The following is a 26677-nucleotide window of genomic DNA, read 5'->3' as shown; positions in this document are numbered from 1 at the left end:
ACAAAAGCAACTTGGAATTTTAATTTAATGTCTTTCATATTTCTTTGATAATTAGGTTTTACATAAATAATGTCCACCTGGGGCTGGAGCGATAGCACAGCGGTAGGGCGTTCGCCTTACAAGCGGCCAACATGGCCAACCCGAGTTCGATTCCTCCGCCCCTCTCAGAGAGTCCAGCAAGCTACCGAGAGTATCTCGCCCACACGGCAAAGCCTGGCAAGCTCCCCGTGACATATTCGATATGCCAAACACAGTAACAGCAAGTCTCATGATGGAGACGTTACTGGGCCCGCTCGAGCAAATCGACGATCAACGGGAGGGCCTTTACCTTTCCTTTAATGTCCACCTGCAACACTTGTATTTCCTTTAAACAAGTAGTATCTAATCACTTGTGCATGTATTGTGAAAAATAAGCAGGTCCTCTTAATTTACACTTTTCTCGATTTTATTGACATGAATATTCAACAACTATAGTAGCTGCCACTTTAAGTGACCACAGACAAACAAAATATAACATTATTTTACATGGTTATATTACATTTTATAAAGTTAGCTACAGCATACCCATGTTTTGTTATAAAATGTATTTCTTTGGCTATATGTAAGATGTTAATACTAACTGGTGCTTGAACAGATACCCATGTCAGCAATGGAAAGGTGAAAATAGGTTAAAATTGCTTATATAATTTATGTGCTTAAACATCTCTATTAGCATGACTTTTGTCTATTGCTATATTAAAGTTTTGATGTTAGGAACCATGTTTGAAAATAAACAGTAGCACCTCTTTTTTGTCCTGCCTGATCCTTATTCACGCCAAGAAATCATGTGTGTTACTCATCAAATGTTATCAGTATGTTAAATTTTTGATCAAACCTCTTTAGAACAGCTATAGAATGCAACTTAATTATAATGCAGAGACAGATTTGTTTTGAGCATATAATACTTTGGGTAAATGAATGCAGATCATGATACTGATGTGGAAAATGAAAGACTATTAAGATGGAAAAAGGAGGCAAAAAACAAAGTTTAGTGCATGGTAATAAAAATGAGTTCACACTTAAAATAGAACTTAAAATATATGAACTAACTGAAAATATTAGTAACCCAAAGTAATTTGGAATCCAAAGTTTGAAGCCTTTTGTGAGGACAGACATCTGAAATAGTGATTGGAAAGAAATTAATAAACAAGACCTAGTGATGTGTAAATAGAATCCATCTGGCATATTAATTAATTATTGTCCTTTGTTTTTGGCTGCATTGTTGGATTCTGGTTTACAGTATCATCACATTTGATGCTGGCTGAAAGCAACATCGCTGTGTATTTCCAATACATGTCCCCAAGTTACTAAAAGGAAAAAACAAATCCGTCGGAACTCTGTTATATTTTAAGACAGAGTTAAAGTTCTTGAGCCCAATTTGTTCCTGAACTCACTCTGAGAACATTGCACTGTGTTTTGCTGGAACAGAATCAGGACCTTTTACATTGATGTGACAGGCCAATGATGAATGTCTGGCTAAGAATGGGAATCTGTCCCCTTGCTCCCACCCTCATCTCATTTCCTCTCCCTTCTGTTTTCTCTGGTACACACTTTCACACACATCTCATCCTGAACTAACCTAAAGCACTTCGTGAAGGGCATTAAAAGAATTAGGTAGGAATGCATAAGGCAAGAGGATTTTTTTACCCTCTCAAAGAGCAATTTGGCCTTTGATAGAAAAGCACCAATGCAAGAAGTCTTTTCCATTAGCTATTTACAAAACTGAGATCAAAGTTAGTAATACAGGTTGTGGGTAAATGGGCTACTCTGTGTGATCTTTTAAAATAAGGCTATTGTAACTATCCTATGGTACAAGTGCCAGAGGCATTTTCACTGCAGCGTGGGGGGGAGGTGATGCCTTGTCTATCATGTGGACAACTGCTCCAGGCAACTCACATTCTGTCCAGGATGGGGTAACTGGCATCTCTCCTCCAAAATGGTATAAACACAGGGACCTGCCCGTTGTTTAATCATCTACATGGAATAGTGTCTTGTAGCTGAGTATTTACAGAGGACAGAACTAAACAAAGAGCATTTCAATGACAATAGTGAAACAAGAAGACAGGTTTTATAATCCTAAAAACATTATAGGTAGTATTTTCTTTGTAGAATATAGATGTGGGAGATTTCAAAGCACTCTGGTGAGATGGCATTCCAAACCTTCTCTCCCCCTTGGTGACCTTATGTTACATATGAAATAATACGTTTAATGATTAAAAAAAAAACCCAACCACCTTAATCTCTCTTTCTGACTCACCCCTTTGGACTATCTGAATGTTTTCTGATGTCTCTAAAATATCAGCTATACTGTTTTCACATTTTATATCTAAGTTTGGTTCAACCACAGGTATGACACTATGAATAAAAGTTATTTTAAGAGATTTAAAAATTTTCAAATTGAGAAATATAAATTTCATTTAAAATTATTTTACAATTACACATTATTTCCTTTGTCTAGGATTCACATTAACTAAAAAGAAAACCTTTAACAGGAATTCTAAGTAATCTCATTTTAAACTTGAGTCGTGTGTAAATATACTGGAAGTTATTAAGAGCCCCATGAAAGTGCTCTCTGTAAAATATTAAGTGCTTTCACAATGAAGCTGTCTCAATTCTCCCTGCTTTGCTTCTCTTGCTGGACCCAGCCGGTAAAATGTCATGTGTAACCATGAGTGCTAAGAAAACAATCACTCATACATTTTTACATTGTGCAAACACACAGCTGCTTTGTTTTGTTTTGGCAAATGCTTCATTGTTTTAATGACTTCTGTCCAAAATAAAGACTATGGAATTAAGTGAATATTCTTTCTTCAGGATGAGCTGTATTTATTACTGGAACGGAAGTTGTCATATCCGTGATCATTAGCTTTGAACTTTAGGCATGACTGCTTTTCCTCCATGGACTGTTTTTCTTCAAATGACTGGCACCAGCAGCATAAGCATGACTGTAAAAAACAAAGTAACTCATTATGTGTTTAGATCCATCACACTGTCACCAACCTTAATCTCTAACATTTTGGCTTTCTTTGCACATCCAGAATACTTAGGTCATGCTTTTTTCTATGCTATTATATTACCCCATGTATATATATATATATATATGTATTTATATTACCCCCATGTATATATATACATGGGGGTAATATAAATATATATAAAATATAAATATAAATACATATATGTTTATATATACATACATATATACATAGATACATATGCATATGTTTATATATACACACATACATACATATATACATATATAATCACATTAAATACATGCTAATTTTGAAGTAGAATACATGTATGTTTATATATACATACATATATACATAGATACATATGCATATGTTTATATATACACACATACATACATATATACATATATAATCACATTAAATACATGCTAATTTTGAAGTAGAATACATGTATGTTTATATATACATACATATATACATAGATACATATGCATATGTTTATATATACACACATACATACATATATACATATATAATCACATTAAATACATGCTAATTTTGAAGTAGAATACATATATGTTTATATATACATACATATATACATAGATACATATGCATATGTTTATATACACACATACATACATATATACATATATAATCACATTAAATACATGCTAATTTTGAAGTAGAAAATGTAAGAAAACATACATGTAATTCAGATCCTTTACCAAGAGGTAAATTCAGTGTAGATTTTTATTATTTACTCTTTTGTTTGCTTTCTGCCATACCCGGCAGTACTCAGTACATACTTCTAGCATTATGCTCAGAGATCATTCCTCACAGTGCTTCGGGACCATACACAGTAGCAGGAACCAAGCCTGGGTCAACCACTTGCAAGGCAAGCACCCTATCCATTGTATTGTTATTCTGATCCCTTGTTATTTACTCTTGATTACTAGGAAGTACTTTTAAGGGTTGATGAATAGATAACTAAATACTTTTTCCCTATGCAAATAGACATCTGTCATGCATACATACACAGATGACTTACAGATGTGTGAGTATAATTTTTCTTTATAAGATCCTGATATTCCAAACCATACCATAATCTGCTTGTTCTCACTTGACAAGTATAAAAAAGTCTTTGTATATCAATGAATTTAATATTTACACTGTCATTCTTTTTTGTTGCTGTTGTTTTTTGGTTTGAGGTCACACCTGGTGATGCTCAGGGGTTGCTCCTGACTCTGTACTCAGAAATTACTCCTGGAAGTCCTTGGGGAACTATGTGAGATGCCAGGGATCAAACCTGGGTCAGTCACATGCAAAACAAATGCCCTACCTTCTCTGGCCTACGTTGCCATTTTTAAGCCACATATTATTTTGTAGCACTGTAGCACTGTCCTCCCATTGTTCATCGATTTGCTTGAGCGGGCACCAGTAAGGTCTCCATTGTGAGACTTGTGGTTACTGTTTTTGGCATATAGAATATGCCTCAGGGAGCTTGCCAGGCTCTGCCGTGAGGGTGAGATACTCTCAGTAGCTTGCCGGGCTCTCCAAGAGAGACAGAGGAATCGAACCTGGGTCAGCTTCATGCAAAGCAAACGCCCTACTTGCTGTGCTTTCGCTCCAGCCATATCGCTCCAAGTCCATATTATTCTAGTAGTTTAAAAACTTTTGGAATAATATAAGGCTGTAAGATATTTAGGTGTCTTAGTTTTATTTGAATTTTTTTTAAGCACAGGTGTTATTCATCCTGTTTGTTTCTATGCCTTTTTTTTCTACTTCTTCATTCTGTTTTTTTTTTCTCTAAGAATATCTAATTACCTGTCTCTCTATGTATAAATGAGTGGTCCATTGCTTTCTATTCTGTAAAATTATGAAACTGATTGTGATGAAAGTTTTCTTCTGACTCTATGAAATTATGAATATATAGCTGGGCAAATAATTTTATAGCTTATCATAAATTTATAGAAAATCCAGGCTCTTGACTTTCCAATAATGAACTACAAATTGGCTCATTAAATAGGTTATAACAATTGGTTCAACTAAAATCAAAATATGGATTATTTTCATATGAGGAGATATTTTATTTCATGTTAGGGTGCCAAAAAAATAAACAATGTTGAATGAATATTATGATACAAATAGCCCAAATGGGAAATTTCATATATTCCACAATCAGTAGAGGAGGTAATAATTGAATAAGCTTTAATAAAGGTAATAAGATAATAAAGGTAATAAAGGTAGTAAGTTGTGCTCAGTAAGTGTAATAATGTTATAGGCTTTGGGCTCAGGGATCACTCCTGGCAGGGCTGAGGGGATCATATATGGTAGCCACAAGAACCTTTTATTTTGCAATATCCTCTTACCTTAAAGCAGTTTTTGAATCTTTTGCTCACCAAATACAAAGCAATTGGATTAATGCAGGAATTCAGGGAAGCCATGTTGATGCCGATGTAGTCCAGTACCAACAAAAAGCTGTAAAATAATGCAAACCATGCCCATGAAAAAAAAAAAAGACCTGCTGAATTTGAACATGTATTCTTTGCAGACTTTTGCATTTTAGTAATGAGAAATAAAAAACCCAGTATGGTGGTTTTAACTTGAACACTTTCTTTGCTCATAGTGATCTCTCTCTCTCTCTCTCTCTCTCTCTCTCTCTCTCTCTCTCTCTGTCATCAACACCCCCTCCTATGCTCAATTTTCTCTTTTGGAATTAAATCTCATTAGGAAGTGCTAAGGCTGTCTGACAAGGAAAGATTAACAAAGTTCAAAGGACAAGCAAACATGATATGTTCAAGTGTTACCAAGTGTTACTCTCTAATTCTTTGTACAGCTCTGGTTCTCCATTCCCAGTGTTCCCTTAAATCCCCTTTATTTCTTCCTCTAAAATGGAGTCAAGGTTAAAAAAAAAAAGAATCATAATTGCTTCCCAAGAATTAGAAAATGATTTTCTGTTCATGAAAAGAAAGGACAGAGAGACTTCTCCATGATACTTATTTACAAAACTATTTCTTTTTTTTTTTTATCTTTCTTACCTCAAAAGTTCACATCGATTCGGATCATTCTGGTCATAAAGCGTAAGCTTCAAAATTCTGCTGAGGTGGAGCGGAAGCCAGCACAATGCAAAGACAAGGACCAGGCAAAAGACCGTTTTGGCCACTTCCCGTCTCTGAAATAAAACCATAGTCAGATCCTGCAAAGATGACTCATTATCAACACAGCATTCTCTCTTCCCAATCAGAATATTTAATATACTTTACAAAAAGTCATGGTATTTGCAAGATTTCAGAATACTAAGATTTAATTGGAATATTTAATAAGAGTTGGAACTTAAACATGGAGAGATTCATCTTTAAAAAGTAATGTCTTTTTCTAGGCCCTTTTAGATTATGCAGAATATCTCTTGTCAGGTCACTTTAAATTGTTCTTTGCATATTAAAATATACCAAGAGAAGAATTATGCACTAGAATATAGTAGTTCTCCTTTATAATTTTCATATTAATAATTATAATCATGAGTCAGCAATTCTTACCTGCTTTAGATGGTCATTTAAAGCAATTTGCATGCCGCTTTTCTTTCTCAACATTTCACACGTCATCAGGGTGTAGAAAAATGCAGTGATGGCCAATGGCAAGCAAAAATAGAAGCTAAATAGCCACCAATCTTTAGCCATCTTGTAAAACTATGAGGAAGAGAGAATTTTAGTTCAATATTACACAGTAAGGAAATTTTATATATCACATGTTAAAGTAAAATATATAACATAGCATCAAATAATAATTATCTTTTAAAGTAGGTTCATTTAGCGGATACTGCAGAGACTCTTTTAGACAACATCCATTGAACTGAATCTATATATTTATCTATATATCTAATATATATCTATATATATCTATAATCTATATATCTACTGAACGTATCTACTGTTATTGAATACTTACATTAAATGTATCAAACGCTTCCTAAAAGGTTACTCCCAGAAGGCTCAGGGACCACATTGGGTTCTGGGGAATGAATCCAGGCCAACTGTATGCAAGGCAAGTGCCTTACTAGCTGTACTATCTCTTCTGGCCCTGCCATTTATTTTCTTAATTCACCCTTTTATATCAAAGACCTATTTTCTGGAGATGTGCATCAGTATTCTTTCCTACTGCTTGATTCAATGTTCTTTAATAGAAAACCAAGATAAAATGTTCTTGGTAGCTTTTCTTTTAGGAGAGCAAGCTTGCCATTGAGTCATCCATACCAGTGTAACCTCTGCCTGATCCTTTCCTGAACCATCCACTCCCTCTCATTACTGCTATGTGAAACCTTGCATGCGTGCACACACACACACACACACACACACACACACACACACACACACGCATATATATCCCTATTGTGGGAGACGGGTGCTATATCTGGCTATGTTGACAACTTAGTCTTGGTTATGGTTGGATCGCCATATGTAGTGTGGGGACTGAATGATGCTGACTGCAAGCAAGGCAAGCACCTTACTCCCTATACGATCTTTCATGTCCTATCTAATACAGGATATGCATTACTTAAAAGTCTCTTGGGGGAATTTCAGTATAGTAGCTATAAATTCTGTCCAGTTCTCTTGTGAACTTGGTGTATATATATATCCCAAAGAGCCAAGGATTTGTGGACCAATAGTGATCCAGCTTCTTGTAGCTTGAGTCATTTGTCACTGTATACACACACACACACACACACACACACACACACACACACACACCAGTGACAGTCATAAATTAATGTTTTCAAGAAGGGGAGGTCCTGACAGAAAAGAGCTACATATTTATAAGGATAGAGCAGGGGGGAAAAAAAAATGTACCTGCATGAAGGCTGTTTTCTGGGTAGGATGAAGCAAGCAGATTCGCAGAGAACTTCCTTTGTAGTCAATGGTAATTAGATCAAAACCCATAGCCTCTGGTACAGCCAAAACCACTGAGACCAGCCAAATTAACACAATTTCTACTGCTGTCCACTTCGGAACACCAATTCCTTTAATTCGACTCCAAGAAGCCACAGCTCGGTATCTGAAGAGGAAAATAGGATTGTCAGGCTGGTGGACCCCGGTTGCGCTGAATGACGTAGTGTTTTCTCGAGTAACTTAGCAGTGGAACAGATAGAAGGCAGGCTCAAGAAGCTCTTACCTGTCAATACTCAGAGCACACAGACTCAGCACCGTGATTCCCACAGAAGCCTTCTGGATGAAAGGTACCAGCTTACACATCTCCACTCCAAAGGGCCAGTCCTCTGCCAGGAGCTGTGTGGAGGATGGGGGAAATATGAGTGAGGTTTTCACAAGGGGCCTCTAAACAACCTTACTCAGGGGAGGGAAAACCATCAACATGCAGAGTAAGATAACAAATTCCAGTTTTAATGTTCCCTCCTGGACTTCTCATTTGGAAAACACCAGTGTTCCATATATGGAACAGAAAGGTATACTGGGGGAATATGAGAAGACTGGCTCATGGGAAAGTGCCATGTGTATACAGTAGAGTCAGCGGCTTGAGACTCGCCATGGAAGTGCATTGCCTAATTCTTCTTACAAAACTGAATTTGAAGCGTTGAAAACCTCTATGACGCTATCATGGTTCTCTGTAATACTCAGGTCACAGCAAATCCTTATTTAATTAGAGATGAGAAGGGGCCACTTGAGCAGGTAGGACACTTGCCTTGCATGCAACTGACCCAGGTTTCATCCCTGGCTCCACAAATGGTGGCCCGGGCACAGCCAGGAGTGATCCTTGAGCACATAATCAGGAAGAAGCCCCAAGTACCGACAGGTGTGCCCCACAAACAAACAATAAATAGAAATGGTTCTTAGCTAGGGAGACTAGGCTGCTCAGCCAGTATGTTCTTGTTATTCACTGTAATCAAATTTTGATGTCAGCAGAGTAACTCAGCCAGAGTCAACTCATGGTCCTTAGCACTCCAGGTACACAACTGTCTTTTTTTTTGGGGGGGGGGGGTCACACCTGGCAATTCACAGGAATTACTCCTGGCTCATACACTCAGGAATCACTCCTGGAGGTGCTCAGGGGACCATATGGGATGCTGGGAATCAAACCTGGGTCAGCCGCGTGCAAGGCAAAAGCCCTACCCGCTGTGCTCTAGCCCCGGTACACAACTGTCTTAAGGCATCTTTCCTTCCTTCTTCCCTTCCTCGCTTTTTTTTTTGTTTTTGCTTTTTGGGTCACATCCAGCAATGCTCAGGGGTTACTCCTGGCTCTGCACTCAGGAATTACTCCTGGTGGTGCTTGGGGGACCATATGGGATGCCAAAGATTGAACCTGGGTCAGCCACATGTAAGGCCAAACACCCTACCCACTATACTATTGCTCCACAACCCCCTTCCTCACTCCTTCCTTTCTTCCTTGCTCCCTTCCTCCCTTCTCACTCTCCTCCCCTCTCTACCTCCCTCCACACCCAGCAGTGCTCAGGCTTACTCCTGGCTCTGACCTCACACATCACTCCTGGTGGGGCTCGGGGAACTGTGTTTGGTGCCAGAGATCGAAAGTTTGAAACTAAATCAACTGCATGCAAGTCAAGTTTTCTACCTGTTATACTATCATTCCAGCCCCCAAATAAACCTTTACTTAAAGGCTTTGTTTGTTTAGATTTTACTGTCTAGCATCCTAGAATCTGAGAGAGAATAGAAGCTCTGCAGCCTAAGACAATTTCAGACACAGAGCTGACACTTCAATTCACGAAAAAATAGACTGCAGACTATGTCCCCATCTATTGTTAAATGCTGTTCTTTCCTTTCTTAGTACAGCTGGGTGTGCCCCACATGGGCAAATGAATCACATTAGGTGAACATCTGGAGCAAATGTTCATGAGGTTTAGAAAATAAAGAAAAATATTTCAAATCTATGCTTAAAAACAGTTTTAAAAAATAAGCTTCCAACCAAAGTGAAAGCTATTTTGAAACACAATTGAGTCCTTCCGTCTTTTCACAAATGAGTGTTTGTTTTATGAAGTTAGTCAGCTAGGTGATTGTTTTCTGACCAGCACAGCACTAGAGCTGAAATTTGTGTCGCATATGAATAGGACTTCTAGTTCAAAGTGGAAGTAATTTCACTTCTAAATTAGAGGTGAAAAGTTAAATTGACATATAGGACAAGTATTGGTAGACTAAACAAAAATATGTTTACACTGGGGTCCTACCAGCCTACAGTGGCAAGCAGGAAATCAAATGTTAAGTATAGGGGATGGAGCGATGGACAGCAGCTAAGCTGTTTGCCTAGTACAAGGCACTACAGGTTTGATCTCAGGCAGACCCAGAGCCACCAAGTGTGATCCCTGAGCTCAGAGCCAGAAGGGAGGTCTAAGAACCACTGAATATGGCCCTCAAATCAAAAAAGAAAAGTAAGTATAATGATTGGGGCCGGAGAGATAGCACTGTGGATAAGGCACTTGCCTTGCACATGGTCCCCTGAGCACTTCCAGGAGTGATTAGTGATCCCTCCGTACTGCTAGGTGTGGTCCAAGACAAACACCAGCAAAAAGGAATTGCCAGTGTGGAGAGTTGATCTTTAACATCAGGCAGGGCTCAGCTGCCTGGCATCCTCAGGCCCTTGCATCTAAATACCAATCCCACTTGGCTGAAAATTGCTGGTAAGAAATCCTGGATCTCATGAGTACTGCTTGGGAGCCCCCCCAAATTAAAAAATATATATAAAACAAAAGAACTGCAAATTACTCCTGAAAACATTAAAAAGATTGCAACCAGTTACAAGAACCCTACCAGACCCAATTTTCGACTATCTTAAAAGAACTCTGCCTAATCATTCTGATTGTCCCCAAATGTACTAAGGGTAGCACTGTAGCACTGTCCTACCATTGTTCATCCATTTGCTCGAGCAGGCACCAGTAATGTCTCCATTGTGAGACTTTTTGTTACTGTTTTTGGCATATCGAATATGCCACAGGGAGCTTTTCAGGCTCTGCCATGCGAGCAAGATACTCTCGGTAGCTTGCTGTGCTCTTTGAGAGGGACGGAGGAATTGAACCTGGGTCGGCCATGTGCAAGGCAAACACCCAACCTGCTGTGCTATTGCTCCAGCCCGTAATAAGGGTAGCAAAGCAAAAATCACACATATCTCACAATATAGCACACAGGATGCACTATTCTAAGCATTTAGATCTAATAAAACCAAACCAAAATCAAAACAAAATCGAAGCACTTAAAACTTTATTAATTTTCTATGTCAGCTTCAGATTTGTTTGCATGTTCTTTGGTGGTCTTCTCTTCAAAAGGTGAAACTTCATGGGACCATAGAAATAGTATAGAGTAAGGTACTGGCCTGGAAATTAGCTAAGTCTGGTTCTATCCCTAGTACCACATATGATCCCCTAAGTATTGCCAGAAGTGACCTCAAAGAACAGAATCAGAAAACAGCCCTGAGCACCACCAGGTGTGGCCTCCAAACAAAAACAAAACACAAAAAAAGTGAAGCTGTGTTTTCAACTACATGAATGGGGATGATTTACGATGCCCATGATTTGCTTTTTAAAAACAGAAAATAATTTAAAAAAAAGTTTCTGCATGACAAAAGAAAGTCAGATTTAAATAAGGATACATTCTATTGAATAAGAGAAAATAGTTATGTACAGTACAGCGATTAAAGGGCTAGTATCTGAAGTATATGAAATTCACAAAACCCAGCAATAAAAATAACCCTGTATAAAAATGGGTTCAGATAATTTGGCACTTTCAGAAGAAGACATACAGATGGCCAGTAAGCAAATAATAAAGTGTTTATCCATTGCTTATCAGGGAAATGTAAATTAAAATGACTTTTTCACACCTGTGAAACTGCCATAAATAGAAAAGACTACAAACAGAACCCTTATTCACTTATGGTGGAAAGTCATTTGATTCGCCCTTTATGGATAACAATTATGTGCATTCTCAAAAAAGTATAAACGCCCATGTCACCCAACAATTCCATTGCTTGGCATTTAATTCCAAAATACTAAAATATTAATTCAAAAAGTAAATGCATGCCTATCTTCATTACGGCACTCAGTACAGTAGCTAGGATATGGAAGCAACCCAAATGTCCAGTCAGAGATGGAAGGATAAAGAAGATGCAGTACAGGTCCATAATGGACACTATGCAGACATAAGAAAAAGTAAAATCAGGCAATTTGCATAAGAACTGAAGGATATTGGTCAAGCAAAGTAAGTCAGTAGGAGAAGGAAAAGTACAGGATGATCTCACTTAACTGAACATGCAGAGGAACAAAACAAGGGACTACACAATATTGAATGATAACAAACTCTTCTCTTGGATTACAAAACTGACTACCAAGGAGTAGGAATTTGGGTAGGAAGGAATAAAAAGGTAGACTGGAGGTGACACAAGAGCAGTAGTAGTGGAGGTAGGATTGAGGTGTAGTAACTTCATCAGTACCATAAACATTAATAATATTGTAAACAAGATAGTAAGCAATAATTTTTTAAAAATTAAGGGAACAGTATGTGGCAAGAATGATGAGCTATGATATTTGAGGTTAGTTCATAAAAGGCATGAGTGAAATGGTTTCCTCCATGCTCTCTCTCAGATTCGTCATTCTAGAGGAACAAGCCAACCTGTCATGAGGACACTCACTCAGGCATCTCTTGAATATGTTATTTATCCGTCCTCTTGGGTGATCTCCCACAGAGTTTCCAGCCTCAGTGTATTCTTCTTCACCACTTTATAACTAAGTCCTCTATGGCAAAGCCAACATGGCACAGAATTAAGACCTCCTGAAAGTAGCTGGAATGAATTTTCCAGATGAGAGGCTTATCCAGGCTTAGGCAAACTTTCAGATAATGGCAGCCCTCACTCCCCACTCACTATATTGATATATCTTCATGGGAGATCCTGAATTAATTGCCCAGCTGAGCAAATCCAAAATTCCTGACCCAGAGACACTGTGTAGATAATAAATGTTTGCTATTAAAGTATTATATTTGGTATCATTTGCTACTCATCATTAAACAATACGTAACAATATATAACTATGTGTATGTGTCTGTGTGTCTGTCTGTCCTTGGTCAAGCACTTAAGTTTAGATTCACATTTGAATCCAGATGGTCTAATTCTAGAGTCTACAGTGTATTGAATCGAGGGCTGGAGCGATAGCACAGCGGTAGGGCGTTCGCCTTACAAGCGGCCAACATGGCCGACCTGAGTTCGATTCCTCCGCCCCTCTCGGAGAGCCCGGCAAGCTACCGAGAGTATTCGATATGCCAGACACAGTAACAACAAAGTCTCCAATGGAGACGTTACTGGGCCCGCTCTAGCAAATCGACGATCAACGGGAGGGCCTTTACTTTACTTTACTTTACTTTACAGTGTATTGAAGAAGCTAACATAACACACACACACACACACACACACACACACACACACACACACACACACGAGTCTAGAATGATATTAAAGGAACCCAACACTACATTCCAACCAACTGTAAAGAATCTACAAACAGAGTAAAAATTTCTTCTAATCACTGGAGTGATAGTACAGGGTAATCAGGGTAACTCCATCTCAAATTCCCAGTACCACATATGGTCCCCTGAGCACCACCAGGGGTCACTCCTGAGCACAGAACCAGGATTAGAATCTGACAGTGGTTCCACCTCCACCTCCCACATTTTATTTGCCAAATAGATACAGCCAGCAGATGAACCAAAATGAATGCATGTGCAGGCCACCAATGGTAAAGCAGACCAGCCCATGAAAATGAGCTCTGTACTGAGTCGAGGCCCTGTTTTGCGGTTGCTATTGTTTTTGGCTCTGTGTGGAAAGTGGATTATTGCTCTTCACAGCACTGTGAAGCCTGCAGCCCAACCTCTGACCCAGGTTATCACAGTCGACAGGGAAACACAAGCCGACAACCCGAACAGTTCTCTAGAAGCTCAACACAGATCACAGAAACTTAATCTTAACCAAGTGATTATGGTTTTCTGATTTCCGATCCTTAGGGAAAGGAGCTTTGAACCAAGGAGTGTCAAGTCTCATCAGCTTTCAGTATTTCAGACTGACAGGTCAGGCCTGGATGCCGCTGGTCCGGAGTAGTCACAGAAGTGAAGGGATGCTATGTTAACTAGCTCTGGTATTTTGGTGTGAGAAGGATGACTTTGGCAGCCTCTGGCCCTCTCAGAATGCTTTGTGGAAGCACAGAGAAACCCAATTAACGACAAAAAGCATACTCCCTACTCTTACTCACTTCAGTCTTGCTTTGATGGTCTCCAGCAAACCTCTGGACACCTTGTGCCTAGACCTTATTTGAAATACATTCCTCATTTAACTGTAGAGCCCTCGGTAGTGGGAAATGAATAAATTTTAAGGCAAAAATGCTTCAATACCAGATGTTATCTTTATAAAATAAATTGCAAAAAATTGTTTACATAAGGCAAGAGTAATAGTATGCCGCTGATCCAGGTTTAATCCCCAGCGCCACATATGGTCCTGTGAGTTTCCCAAGGAATGGTCCCTGAGTACAGAACTAGGAGGAAGCCCTGAGAGTAGCCAGGTGTGGCCCCAAAGCCCCCCCAAAAAAACCCAAAATAATTTTTAATACATGCAGTCTATCACTTATGAAGAGTGAGTCAGAAAATAATCTCATAAATGACACTGATATACACATTATAATGGCTTAATAAAAGGGTATTAGGTCCTAGGAGCAATGTAGTTTTAATAGAAGAAAGATTTGCTTATGTTGACCTTTCCCTCAAAGGTTTATGCTGATCCCATTTCTGCTTCCTTACTTCATTTCTTTAGTATTATGAATAACACAAATAAATACTAGACTGATTAAAAGACATGAAACTATGATTATAATGTTTCTACTTATGGATGAGCAGATTTCATAAACTTTATGTTAGAATATGAAATTGTTTGAAAAGGGAAAAATTGAACGGGGTCCAAATAAATTATTTGTCTAAAACATAAAGTTGCTTGTATATTATTTAGTGTTAAAAGTAAAGTTCTACAGGAGTAAATATCACAAATAGGAAATGTGTATCATTTCTTTGAAGTTAATTTAAAGTGAGTCATGCCACATCTTTCCAACTTGGGGGGATTCACCTTTGTCCTTTTTCTTTTTGAATTAAATTACATTCTTGAGAAATTAAATGGAGACAACTGGTAATATACACCTGTGTTAATACCCAAAGGAATCAGCCCCATAATTTCAGAAAATTCCAAAGTTAGCCATCTTGCACCAACAAGTGGTTGACAGTCTCATTAACCATACCGGTAATTTTCTTTTCCTATTTTTAATTGAGTATACACTGAGCCTTACCTGTTATTACTGAATATTCTACAGCATTAATATACAAGTGTATCATAGTTCCTGGCACACAGATGTCACTCATTAAATGTGTAGTGATCGATAATAGTAAATGCACAAATGGATGAACAAATGAACTGATATAATACAAAAACATTGTGATAAAGCTTTTGTCATGGAGGTCGGGCAATGACTCAAGGGAATGAAGCACCTGTTTGTATGTGTAGGTCCAGATTTGAGCCTAGCACTGGATGAGCCAATGTGTCTCTCTGCACAAAACAAAACAAAAATTCTTGTCATGACTGTTTTAGTTCTTATATTTGAAAGAAAGAGTTTCGAGAATTGAGATGTCTGGGCACTGCTTTGGCTGTCCATGTGCTGTCTTTTCCCAGGTGATGGGGTCATTTTATCATATGCGACCAAGGCCTTGGGAATCATAGCCGTTCTCTTGGCTGTTCTCTTGGAGTTCTGCCTTCAAAGAGGCCAGAAAAGGTGAAAAGCACAAATTCCTCTCCAACCCTCTGTCTCATCAAATCTGTCAAGGAAATGACTGATATAAAACAGAACCTACGGTTTCTCAGTATCAAATGGGATTCTATCAGAAGTCTTGGTTGTAAACTAGTGAATAAGGATGCAGTGAGGCTGGAACTCTTTGTGAGATTACCAAAGAGGATGGATAAATAACATATTCAAGAAGATAAACATGGTAACTTTCAAAGATTACTGTCTGTTCCATCTTGTGATGTACTCTAAACATCTGGTAGTAGAGAAATGTTTTTACAGAGTCAAAAGAGGGAAATAAAGGGGTGACTGTATTTCACAACTTTGGGATGGGGGATACTATTCTGTTTTTATCTTGGTTTCCTGTAGCAGATAAGAGCAGTTTTTTGTTTGAACTAGTGTTAGATAGGATAAGGCAGCCTCATTCAAGCGTTTTCATGTTGGAACTTCCTTTTCTTTCAAACCTAATTTTAGGTAAGCTTCTGGTGAAGTGCACAGAAAGTGTTTTCTTGACATACATGGACTTCATTCCCATGGATATTTAGACTGTATGTGATGGACATGCATGGGTCAGAAATAATGTCAATCAATTCCTAGTGGTACCATTTGTATAGACCATAATGAATATTGCCCTCTGGAGTTGTGCAAGGGAGACTTTCTGTTTCTCAGAATCTGTTGTGTGCATACCCACAAAACAGAGGGCACCCCAGAGCTCTGGAAAGATTCTTATGCCTTGGTAAAAGAGAATCCTAATTTCATGAAGATAGATTCATAAGAAGGAGATTAAATTTCTTGAAGCAAAATTTCTAAGAGTAGCAGAGAAAACAATAATATTTCTTAGGAGAAATTCAAGTTCATCTTAAATAGATTTTCCTAGCAGAGGGCTATTTCCACAACAGGTAAATAAAGAAATGAATTATTATTCTCTATTTTCTAACCTTGAAAATTTATCCATAGTTTGTACTTTAAATCTTTTGTTGACACATTACATATTTTAAAAAGTATCCAACTAAAAAAATTAAGAAGAGCTATTTGTAAACCTAGCCTATTATTAGACTCACTTATTTGAACTGGATCTTCTAAGATGACCTTGACATCTGAAGAAACTGAAAATTATAGCATAATGGTCTCTTGGCTAAGAAAGAGATTTTCCTACTTAATGAATCCAACAAGCCCTATGAAGTAAATTTGATATCTTATTTAAACCTAATTGTAGTTATAGACATCTAAAGGGACTGATTACTATGGAATCCAAAAGCCCTTTAAACAATTTAAGAACACTTGAGTGAAGGGGAAGAAGTGTACAATGTTAATATCTAGAGAATGGTTCTTTTCCTTTCTAGAATCTACTATGGAGCCAAAGGCGAGAAGGAGGAAGGGGACAGAAATCAGGAGGCATGAGAATGGATGAGACTTGGGGAGACACAATAGCTTGAGAAATGCTTCAGTTAACTTTACTAAAACGTTTCTGACTCAAGTCTGAGTCATTCTCTCTCTGTCTCTCTGTTTCTCTGTTTCTGTCGCTCTCTCTCTCTCTCTGTTTCTCTATCTGTTTCTCTCTCTGTGTTTCATGGTATTTGGAGGTGGGGAAGGTAGTGGGCCACACCCAAAGGTGCTCAGGTTTTACCCCTGGCTCTGTGCTCAGCTGTCACTCCTGGTAGTGCTTGGGGAATCATATTCAGTGCCAGGGATAAAACCAGAATCAGTTGCTTACATGCCAAGCATCTGAACCTCTGTAATCTCTTTGATTCCACCATATTTCTTTTTTACTGTATCTTATATATTTTTTATTTACTATATTTATTTTTACTATATTTTACTCTATTCTTACTGTATTTCTTTTCTTTTGTAATTTCAACAAAGGATCTATAGGAACAAGAGAAGTAATAAATCTCCAAAATAAAAGCACTGGAAAGAAAGAAGTCTAAGATTACACAAATTGTATAGCATACACCACACTCAGCTATCTTCTAAACATAACCAACTTCTTAACTTTGCTATGTCCAAAAAGAGAATGTTTCACATCATAAATTACATCTTAAATCTTATTTCAGCTTAGGCTTTCTCTGTCAACACCCTCTAAAACACTTAATCATTTATTAGCATTTGGCATGTTTCTTCAAAAATAATCAGCTATAGCATATTAGCCACACCGAGAAAACCATATATGGTTTTCTTTGTGAGATGGACATGGATCTTTGGCATTAACACAACAGGGTCTTGGCTAGGGCAGTCTTTTTAATAAAAGGCTTTGGAAATATCTTCAGTCTTGAACAACTTGTTTAGAGTGAGCAAAGGAAAAAAAACATAAAGCTTTTGATACATAAGCCTTGCCATCCTGAAAACACTGCCTTGACATTTAAGGTGCTTGGATTTATGGAGTGACCAAGAGCCAGATACAAGAAAACACAAGAAGCCATCAAGTCTTCCTGGAGAACTTTTCATTGTCCAAGGCCAAGCACTGGCCAACCATTTTTCCCCTTTGTGAATTTATACCAAACATATGAAGCAGTCAATTGAAAATAACAAGTTTTGAGCTTGTGAATTTTTGAATTATACTATTGACTGGGGGTCAGTAGAATTACTACTACTTTCTATCATTATCACTTACTATCATTATCTTCAGAAAAGAAATCAAACTCTCTCCTTCATCCCTTTCTCCTTCTCATTTGGATATTTATAAAGACACATTTAAAAAAACCCTTACTTTCCTACTATCATATGTATATCTACTGTCAACAAGCATTTTTCTGTTACAAACTGGTAAAGGAATGCTTTTAGACAGATCTAGGGGTATTAGTTTTGTTGATTGAACTTGGGTCACTCAGAGCTAATTTGTTATTAACACATTTCAAACCTAAAATTTTAAATTTGTTTAAATGTTTTTCTTTAAATAAATTTGTTATCTCTTTGGCTTAAAACACTTCTGATGCTAAAATATCATTAAAGTATCTTAGTTTCTTAACTGGTGATAAGAGCAGTGTTACTACTTTGGGAGAAACTAGACACTCTTTGCAATGGTTCCTTTACATCAAGTATTGTTTATACATGCAAGAATATCTGTGAAATGACTGGAAAATTCTAACCTAAAAAGTTGGGTGGTGTTCCATTAACTTTTAATTTTAACTAGGAAATCTGTTGATTATACTAAACTTGCTATAGTACCAGTGGTAGTCTAGGATCAGAGAGTGAGAAAGGTGGTTTTATTCTGATCATTTGATGGGGCCTCAAGCAGAAAATGTCTAATGACCTAACAAGGTCACTTTACTAAAAACTCATTTGTGGGTGCAGTGAAGCAATCCCCCATTTTGACAAGCCGGAATTTTAATGTCAGATGAGGCCCGCCTTAACTAGTTAAACATTAAAGATCAGTTTGCCTGCCTTTAAGAGTAGCTCACATGGTTCGAAAAGAAAAAGCATCTTGAAGGCATTCTTGTGGGTCACCCATCTCAAAAGACAGTGGGCATCTAGTTATACTTTGACCCTTATGTAATTGAGTGTCATATCAATATTTATCTTATCATTTTATTCACAGATTTGTCTACAAATGTAACCAGTTTGAAAACCCCAGTCAATTGTATTAGGTAATTGACTATATTAACTCATTTATAGGTGGGCGTGTAACAGAAAGTGTTAAGTGATTAAATAAAATGCAGAATTTATTTTAAGACTCTTTATTTTCTTAAGAGTTTTTAACTTTTCCCCAGCTTGCAACCATGTTTTTTTTCGTTTTGGGGGAATGGTGGGCTGTGGGTGGTCCACACTCAGTCTTCCTCCTGGCTCTAGACTCAGGATCACTCCTGGTGGGTTTGGGGAATCCTATGGGGTCCCCTGGGATTGCACCTAGTTTGGCCACGTGCAAGGCAAGTGCCCTACCCACTGTGCTATCACTCTGGCCACCAACCAAGTTCTTCTAAATATCACTTTAAAGAAATCAACTAACTAATCGATCAATATTGTAAACAACTTCCAGCATCCACAAATACACTCAGCTCTTTTGCTACCTACCCAGTTTTGACATTGGTAGTACTATAATCTAGTGTTCTGATTGGTTCTTAGAGGCAATAAACATCTATATTGCACTATTATATTAATCTCAGAAAGCTTCTAAATTGGCTGTCCACAAGAAAGTTCCAAGCATTTCCCCAAATTCACAAAATTCTGTGCTCGGCTAAGAAAACTGGATTATAATCTCCCATTAGAGAGGGAACTTGATCTTACTTATTTTTAAAATTCTCACAACTACTTGCTTGCACTCTGAAGTTTCTCAAACCAGTTTTGAGGATTTGAATAGACATGGTACAACTTGACTATTTCTTCAGAGGTCTCTTCAGAAGAAGAGGGGTCATTTCTGATCTTAATGGAACATTGACTTCAATTAAGGAGCCCATTTCAGTTGCCCTGCTCCCAGAATATGCTCAGAGTTCATAAGGCCCAGTTGCTAAGCAGGATCTTAGGATTTCTCCTTTTTGCCCCTCATTTCTAAAGGTTCTGGTTCTTTGTCTAAGTCCCAGCTTCAAACCTCAGAGATCACTACAGTTCCCTGGAAGCATGGCTGTTTGGAATAGGTTTTCCAGAGATCGACGAGGGTCAATTCAAAGTTATCTCTTATGGTGACCTTCTGTGATAGGCTAAGCATCCCATATAATGTTCTCCCCAGCCTCATCTTTCTTTATACCAGCACCAGCATCAGCTTTTGGAAAATCCCCAAAGCACTTTTCTATTCCCATACACATTAGTTGTGTTTTTTTCATGTGATTTTTCAATTTTTGCCATGATAGTGAAGCAGTTTTATGCATAGGCACTTTAAATTTTTCTACTTATTTCACTTACATTTTTCCCCTTAATTATCATAAAATATCATAGGTGAGCACTAATTACCAAAGACCTGATATATATAGTGCTGCATGTAGCGTCCCAAAGAAACATGGAGCCAACAATGTGGCAGTTTAAATCTTGCCTTGCTCACTTTCCAACTTTCCAGACCTGTGTTTTTTCACATAATTGTGCAAACTCCTGGAACCCATTTTAAACCCATTTTAACTTTTAAGCGGAAATTATAAATGGGTACTCTTGGACTGACCCACAACGTGGTATATGAAGTAGAGATTACACTTAGAACTCGAGAATGGGCTGGATTTTGCCTTCCACGCCGCAGACCCGGGTTCAATCCTTGGTACCCTATATGGATCCTGAGCACCGCCAAGAGTAAATCCTGAGTAGTTCAGAGCCAGGAGTAACCCCTGAGCATTGCTGGGCGTGGACAAAAAAAAAAAAACCCCTTTAAAAAAAAAAAACCCTTAGAGCTCCAGTCTGAACCCCACCTCTATCTCCCACCTTAACCTTCTTGTGAGACCTTGAACACTCAATAAATCATCTGTAAAATGGAGCAACATCTGCTTTGGGGTAATATGGAAGGAATAAGGGAAGTAACACACCGGTCAGAGTGTTTGCCCCCTGAAGTCATTCAATAAAAGAGTAAGAAGGAAGGAGACAGCCATTCACAGCAGGTGAACTGTTGCCCTACTCAGCAGTCCCAGGGTGTCTTCTAGGCCATTTATTTATTCCCCCCAATCTTATTTCAGCCCCATCTACTTTCCTGATCTGCCAAGATAATACTTCCCCAGGTTGGTTTGCATATGCATCTCCCTGGCCTCTTAAAACACACATTCTTAGTAAGTGTGGGGTGGTCATACATATCTAAGAACACCCCAGGTGTTTTCAACCCCAGCTGATCATGGATGGACCACACTCAGAAGAGAGGAGGATCCATTTAGCTGGATTGAGAGGACTAGATCCTTACGATTTAGCGAGTCACAAACTTGCCAGTTCCGCATCATCATGAGGAGGGCTCATTAAAACACAATTTACTGCTTCTGCCCAGAGTTTCTCCATCAGGGAGTCTGACACAGCGCCATACAATTTCATTTCAAACAGGTTTCCCAAAAGGTGCCATTGATGCTGTTGGTCTGGAACTGCATTGTTTCTAAGCTTGAGGGGGATCTACCCGAAGACGCCAGGGAACTGCCTCTTGGGGAGTAAGCGCCTCTCCCAGGCGGACTCATCATCTCCTTGCTAACCGAGCCCCCTCCCACGGGGCCTGCAACAGTGCTGGGCGCCCTTTACCTTGTAGACGTTGATGGGGATGTCGATGATGATGTGCAGCAAGTCTCCCAGAGCCAGGCTGGCGATCAGGATGTTCGGGCCGTTGCGCATACACTTGTTCTTGTAAATGATTCGCAGCAGCGTGGAGTTTCCGATGATGCCCAGCACGAACACGAGGCAGGACACCACGGTGTTGATGTACTTGAAAGTCTCCTTGATCTCGATGGTTCCTTCGCAGGGGGGAGGAGAGTGCCTGCGCGGTGGGGCTCCCCCAAACCTCCCTCCTAGAGGCACCTTGGGAGGTGTGGAGGATCCCGACAGGCTGGCATTGGAGCCCCAGGTCTTAGTGGGGAGTGTCATCATCTCTCCGTTTCCCAGAGGTGGCGAAGCGGTCGCAGCCGGCGGGAAACCCCTTGCTGCCCCTTGGCCCGCTGCCACGCCGCACACCAGGATTAGCGCCACCACGGCGGCGCGTGGGCACAGGCACGGCCGAGGTCGCATGCTGCTGCCTGCTCCGGCGGGTTCTGGGTGGCCGCTCTGCAGCTTTCGGCGCCTGGGAAATCTACAGGGAGAGGAAGACGGGTCACTAGCGTCGGCTTCCCCAGACACGCCCCTGCAGACCACTAGCTCGGAGCGCGGCCACTCCTCAATGGTTCAACTGCACAAGTAACTCAAGGAAGCGCGCCGGTTGGGGTACGCTGACGTTTGGGACCTGTCTGTGCCCTGGCTCTGCCCTTCCAGTTTTCCTCGTGTATATATAATTTATTCCTCTAGTGTCTCCCCCGTCTCTCTCCCCACCCCCCCACCCCACCCCCCAGCCAGGGTTCAAAGACTTGCAGTGAGATGGGGCGGGGCAGTCTGGAAGGGGTGGGTCGGGCCAGGAGGGAAAGATGCGAATCAAAGAAGGCAAAGGTCTGAGCCGCTTTGCAGTGCCTGGAGCTAAACCAGGATGACCTGGTCAAAGGGCTGTAGGCACCAGGGAAATCAGAGCAACTGGATTCCAGGGCAGACGTCAAGATCTGCACGTAGGGAGCCCCGAACCGGTGTCTGCAGGCCGCCCGCCAAGACTCCCCAGCGCGCCGCATGATGAAAGCCCCTATTTTTTTTCTGGAAGCCTGCGCTCAGCTCTCCCGGTCCCCCTAGCAGTGCTCGAGAAATAAGCCTGACTCGGTCAGACTTGGGAAACCGTCGGTCTTAACTCAGGATCGTTTATCCCCCCCGCTCCCCCCATCCAAAAGGCTCCAACACGCGTGCTCTCTCCTTTACCACTCAATCCATCGCATCTACCCGTTTTTTATTAAAAAAAAAAAAAAAGAAGAAGAAGAAGAAAAAAAGTTTCCCAAACTAAGGCAGGCAGTCCAGACGAAGCTCCAGGACAAGGTCCAGTGACTGATCTGAGTTCCACCCCCGAGTCAGGACGTTTACCTGGCGGATCGGAAGCAGAGCGCGGCAGCGCGCTGAGCTCGGGGAGCCTTGGTTCCCGGGGCGCCCGGCTGGCAGCTGGCTTTCAGCCTGCTCAGGAGGCAGAGCACGCCTCCCTTCAGCTGCAGGCGGGTCTGGCGCTGACGAAACGCTGGGAGAATTCCAGACGGAGTAGCCTCCACCGCGGCTGGCTCACGGTCTCTGCCTGTCCCTAGACAAGAACTTTTATTCAGGCGTCCCTTCCCCATCAATCACTGCCAGGCTCCTCCCGCGCCCTGCGACCGAGCCGCAACCTTTCCCCCGGGGCGATGCCTGGATAGCGTCAGCAGCCGCTGCCCGCGGGAGAGGGCAGTCCCGGGCAGTCCACGAGTCCCTGGAGGCTCTTCCTTTGTCATAGTTCTCAGCTCTCCCCCTAAAGCCAGCCATGCGTCTCTCGCTACTCGCGGCGTGCGTCCGGACATCGGTGCCTCCGGGTATCTTTCCAGTCCAGATAACTGGATAAAGATCCCGCGCGGGTTGGGGGTACTGCTCCTTTAAAACATACAGTTTGGCCCTGAAAGTTTCAAGTTCAACTCGGATCCCTCTTGGAAAAAGCCAGACCCTTTATATTTTCAAATCCTATCACTTCCCAGGGAGAAATCTTGAAAAACATTTTTTAAAGTGCTTCTTATCTACTAGGTTCTAAAGTGGTAAGCCAGGCCAGAGATTTATTTATTTTGGGGTGCCGGGTATCTAACCCAGGGCTTCACACTTGCAAGGCAAATGTTCTATAGCTGAGCCACATGTCACGCAACTGCTCAGGGATTTTCCTAGGTGGGGGGATTTGACAGGTATCAGGGGCCATGAAAATAATGAGGAAGATGACCATCAGATCTAGAAGATTTCTTAGGCAAAGCCATAAAATAAATACATCCAAATCCCATCTTGAACTCAATTTAGGATGAGGGAGAAAGTTAGGGCCACACCTGGCAGTGGTCAGGACTTGCTCCTGGCTCAGTGCTCATGGGTTGGTCCTGGTAGTGATCATGGGGTACTGTAGATGGTCCCCAGGTCCATGCAAAGCAAGAGACTTAATTCCTGTACTGTTTCTCAGCCCTTCAATAGAGTGAGTTAATAGCGGTCAGCTGTTTCACCTGAAGATTGTACAAAATTAATCACAATTTAATGCTGAGTGATAGCACAGCGGTAGGGCGTTTGCCTTGCACGCAGCCAACATGGCCGACCCGAGTTCGATTCTTCCCCCCCCCTCTTGGAGAGCCCGGCAATCTACCGAGAGTATCTCAGCAGAGCCTATATGCCAAACACAGTAACAACAAAGTCTCCAATGGAGACGTTACTGGGCCCCATCGAGCAGATCGATGATCAACGGGAGGATCTTTACCTTTTACCTTAATGCTGAGTGGCAGACACTGGGTCCAATACAGTCCTCCAGTCAACTCTGTTCGTGTTGGATCTGTGACATTTATTTCTCACCTAGCAATTATTTCTGGAGACCTGGGGGGATAGGGAAAAGGAGCTTTCTTGACTTCAAAACAAGTTAAAGTCATAGGTAGGACAAACAAGTTGGATTTATAGTCACCCGTGTATGCCATGCTTTTGGAGAGAACTAGAAGTAGAAAAGCCCAATTATATTTTAAAAGGTGAATTTAAGTGTGAAATATGTTCTGAAGGAGTATGGTTGAGGAGTAAGGCCATAGGAATGAGAAATATGGTCTAGGATTGTGAATGCTAATTCCAAATGGTCTATTTTGAACATGGTACTTATCCTCCCTGTCTCAGTAAAAATAAGGTCAACATTTAATTGCTCCATAGCTGAGACAAACCTTATGTGAATAAGAAATCCTATCAAAGCAGATGTAGTGTGACTATTTTAGTACTGAACGCTTATGCACAGTTCTTCTTCCAACATCTTCCCATCATACATACAGATGAAGCTCTCTCTCTGTTTCTCTGTTTCTTTCCATCTCTCCCCCTCTCGCTCCTTCTCCTTCCCTCCCCATTCATTCTTCATGTCTACCACCACTTTTATTCTTAACTTTCTTCACCCAGTTCTGGGTGTCTTCTAAGCCCCCCCCCCCCGAATTGTCTCTTCTCTTTTATCACTACACTTTGTGACCATTAAATGTAACTGAGCACTTGATAACACAGATTTTCATGGGTCACAACTGATTCATGGAATTTGTTTCTTTTTAGGGACCTATTTCTTATTTCTGTACCATCATATGACCTGTAACAGGTTGAGCTCAAGGAACTTTTTTTTATAGTTTTAATAATTATATCTTATATTAATTACATTTTGTAGCTTTAATCATAGGACTTAGGAATAAAACAAAATAATGTTAAGGTTAACATACCATCCATTCCTCATCTGTAATCTAAAATACAGTTTAGGGCCAGAGAGATAGTACAGGAGTTAAGGTGTTGGCCTTGCATGTGGTTGACCCTCGTCTGATCTCCAATACCAGGTGGTTACTGAAGCTTTGCAGGGAGTGAGTCTCCAGCACAGAAGTAAAGTAGCCCAGTAGCCCCTGAACACTGCTAGGTCTGACAATTCCTCCCCTTCCAAAGAATAACATAAAATAAAATCAAGTGCCTACTACAAGACTTTCCATGTGTATTGGGCATCTAATTTCAGGATCTCATTTATTCATTTACAACCACCTTTGAAATAAGTGTTGGGAATCTCCCGGGCCATGGTTTTAGTAATAAATGCAAAATGTTTTCTTGTTTGTTTGTTTTTGGGGTCACATCCGAGATGCACAGGGATTACTCCTGGCTCATGCACTCAGGAATTACTCCTGGCAGTGCTTGGGGGACCATATGGGATGCTGGGAATAAAACCCCGGTTGGGTCGACCATGTGCAAAGCAACGCCCTACCAGCTGTGCTATCGCTCCAGCCTGGCAAAATGTTTTTAAGTGAAGTGGTAAACCTGACATAAGAATATGAAAAGCCATCAAGGATCCAAGGCTCTTTCCCACGACAGTATCCTAGCTACAGACTGCTCTTTCTAGTCCCTCATCCCAACTTTAAATCCAATAAAAAGTGCTCACGCACCAACCTAGTTAAGAAGGTCCTAAAGAGAAAGGTTTCTTCTGCCTTTCTCTGGAATACTGCTTAGCATGATTGGAGTCCTGTCCTTTTCCCTTTCTTTGTCTTCTCAGTAAAACTGTTTCTAAAGTCAATCATTTTGTGTTGTCTCCTGCTTGCAGTCCTGGCTTATTGCAGACAAGAACCTGAGTGCCTTGTAACTTGTCTTCATGATTTGGTAGCATAAAACAGCATCTCAGAAATTCAATCTCATGGACATGAGGCTAATTGGT

The 26677-nt window shown here is 40.3% G+C and overlaps 1 protein-coding gene across 1 annotated transcript; it reads right to left on the bottom strand.

The window, feature by feature from the left end:
- On the bottom strand, positions 1 to 23668 carry EDNRB (endothelin receptor type B). The gene is made up of 9 exons (XM_056109818.1): positions 23359 to 23668; positions 21955 to 22495; positions 8184 to 8296; positions 7862 to 8066; positions 6554 to 6703; positions 6056 to 6189; positions 5387 to 5495; positions 347 to 2984; positions 1 to 77 (listed from the first exon to the last, which is right to left on the bottom strand). The coding sequence occupies exons 1-8, from the start codon at positions 23601 to 23603 to the stop codon at positions 2850 to 2852; spliced, it is 1632 nt and encodes a 543-aa protein (XP_055965793.1). The 5' UTR covers positions 23604 to 23668; the 3' UTR covers positions 1 to 77; positions 347 to 2849.
- Between the last annotated feature and the right edge of the window lie 3009 nt (positions 23669 to 26677).

The sequence above is a fragment of the Sorex fumeus genome, unplaced genomic scaffold (genome assembly GCF_029834395.1).
Source record: "Sorex fumeus unplaced genomic scaffold, SorFum_2.1 ptg000008l, whole genome shotgun sequence".
Lineage (NCBI taxonomy): Eukaryota > Metazoa > Chordata > Mammalia > Eulipotyphla > Soricidae > Sorex > Sorex fumeus.
Note: the sequence above shows the minus strand (reverse complement) of the source record. Positions and strands in the feature narration are given on the sequence as shown.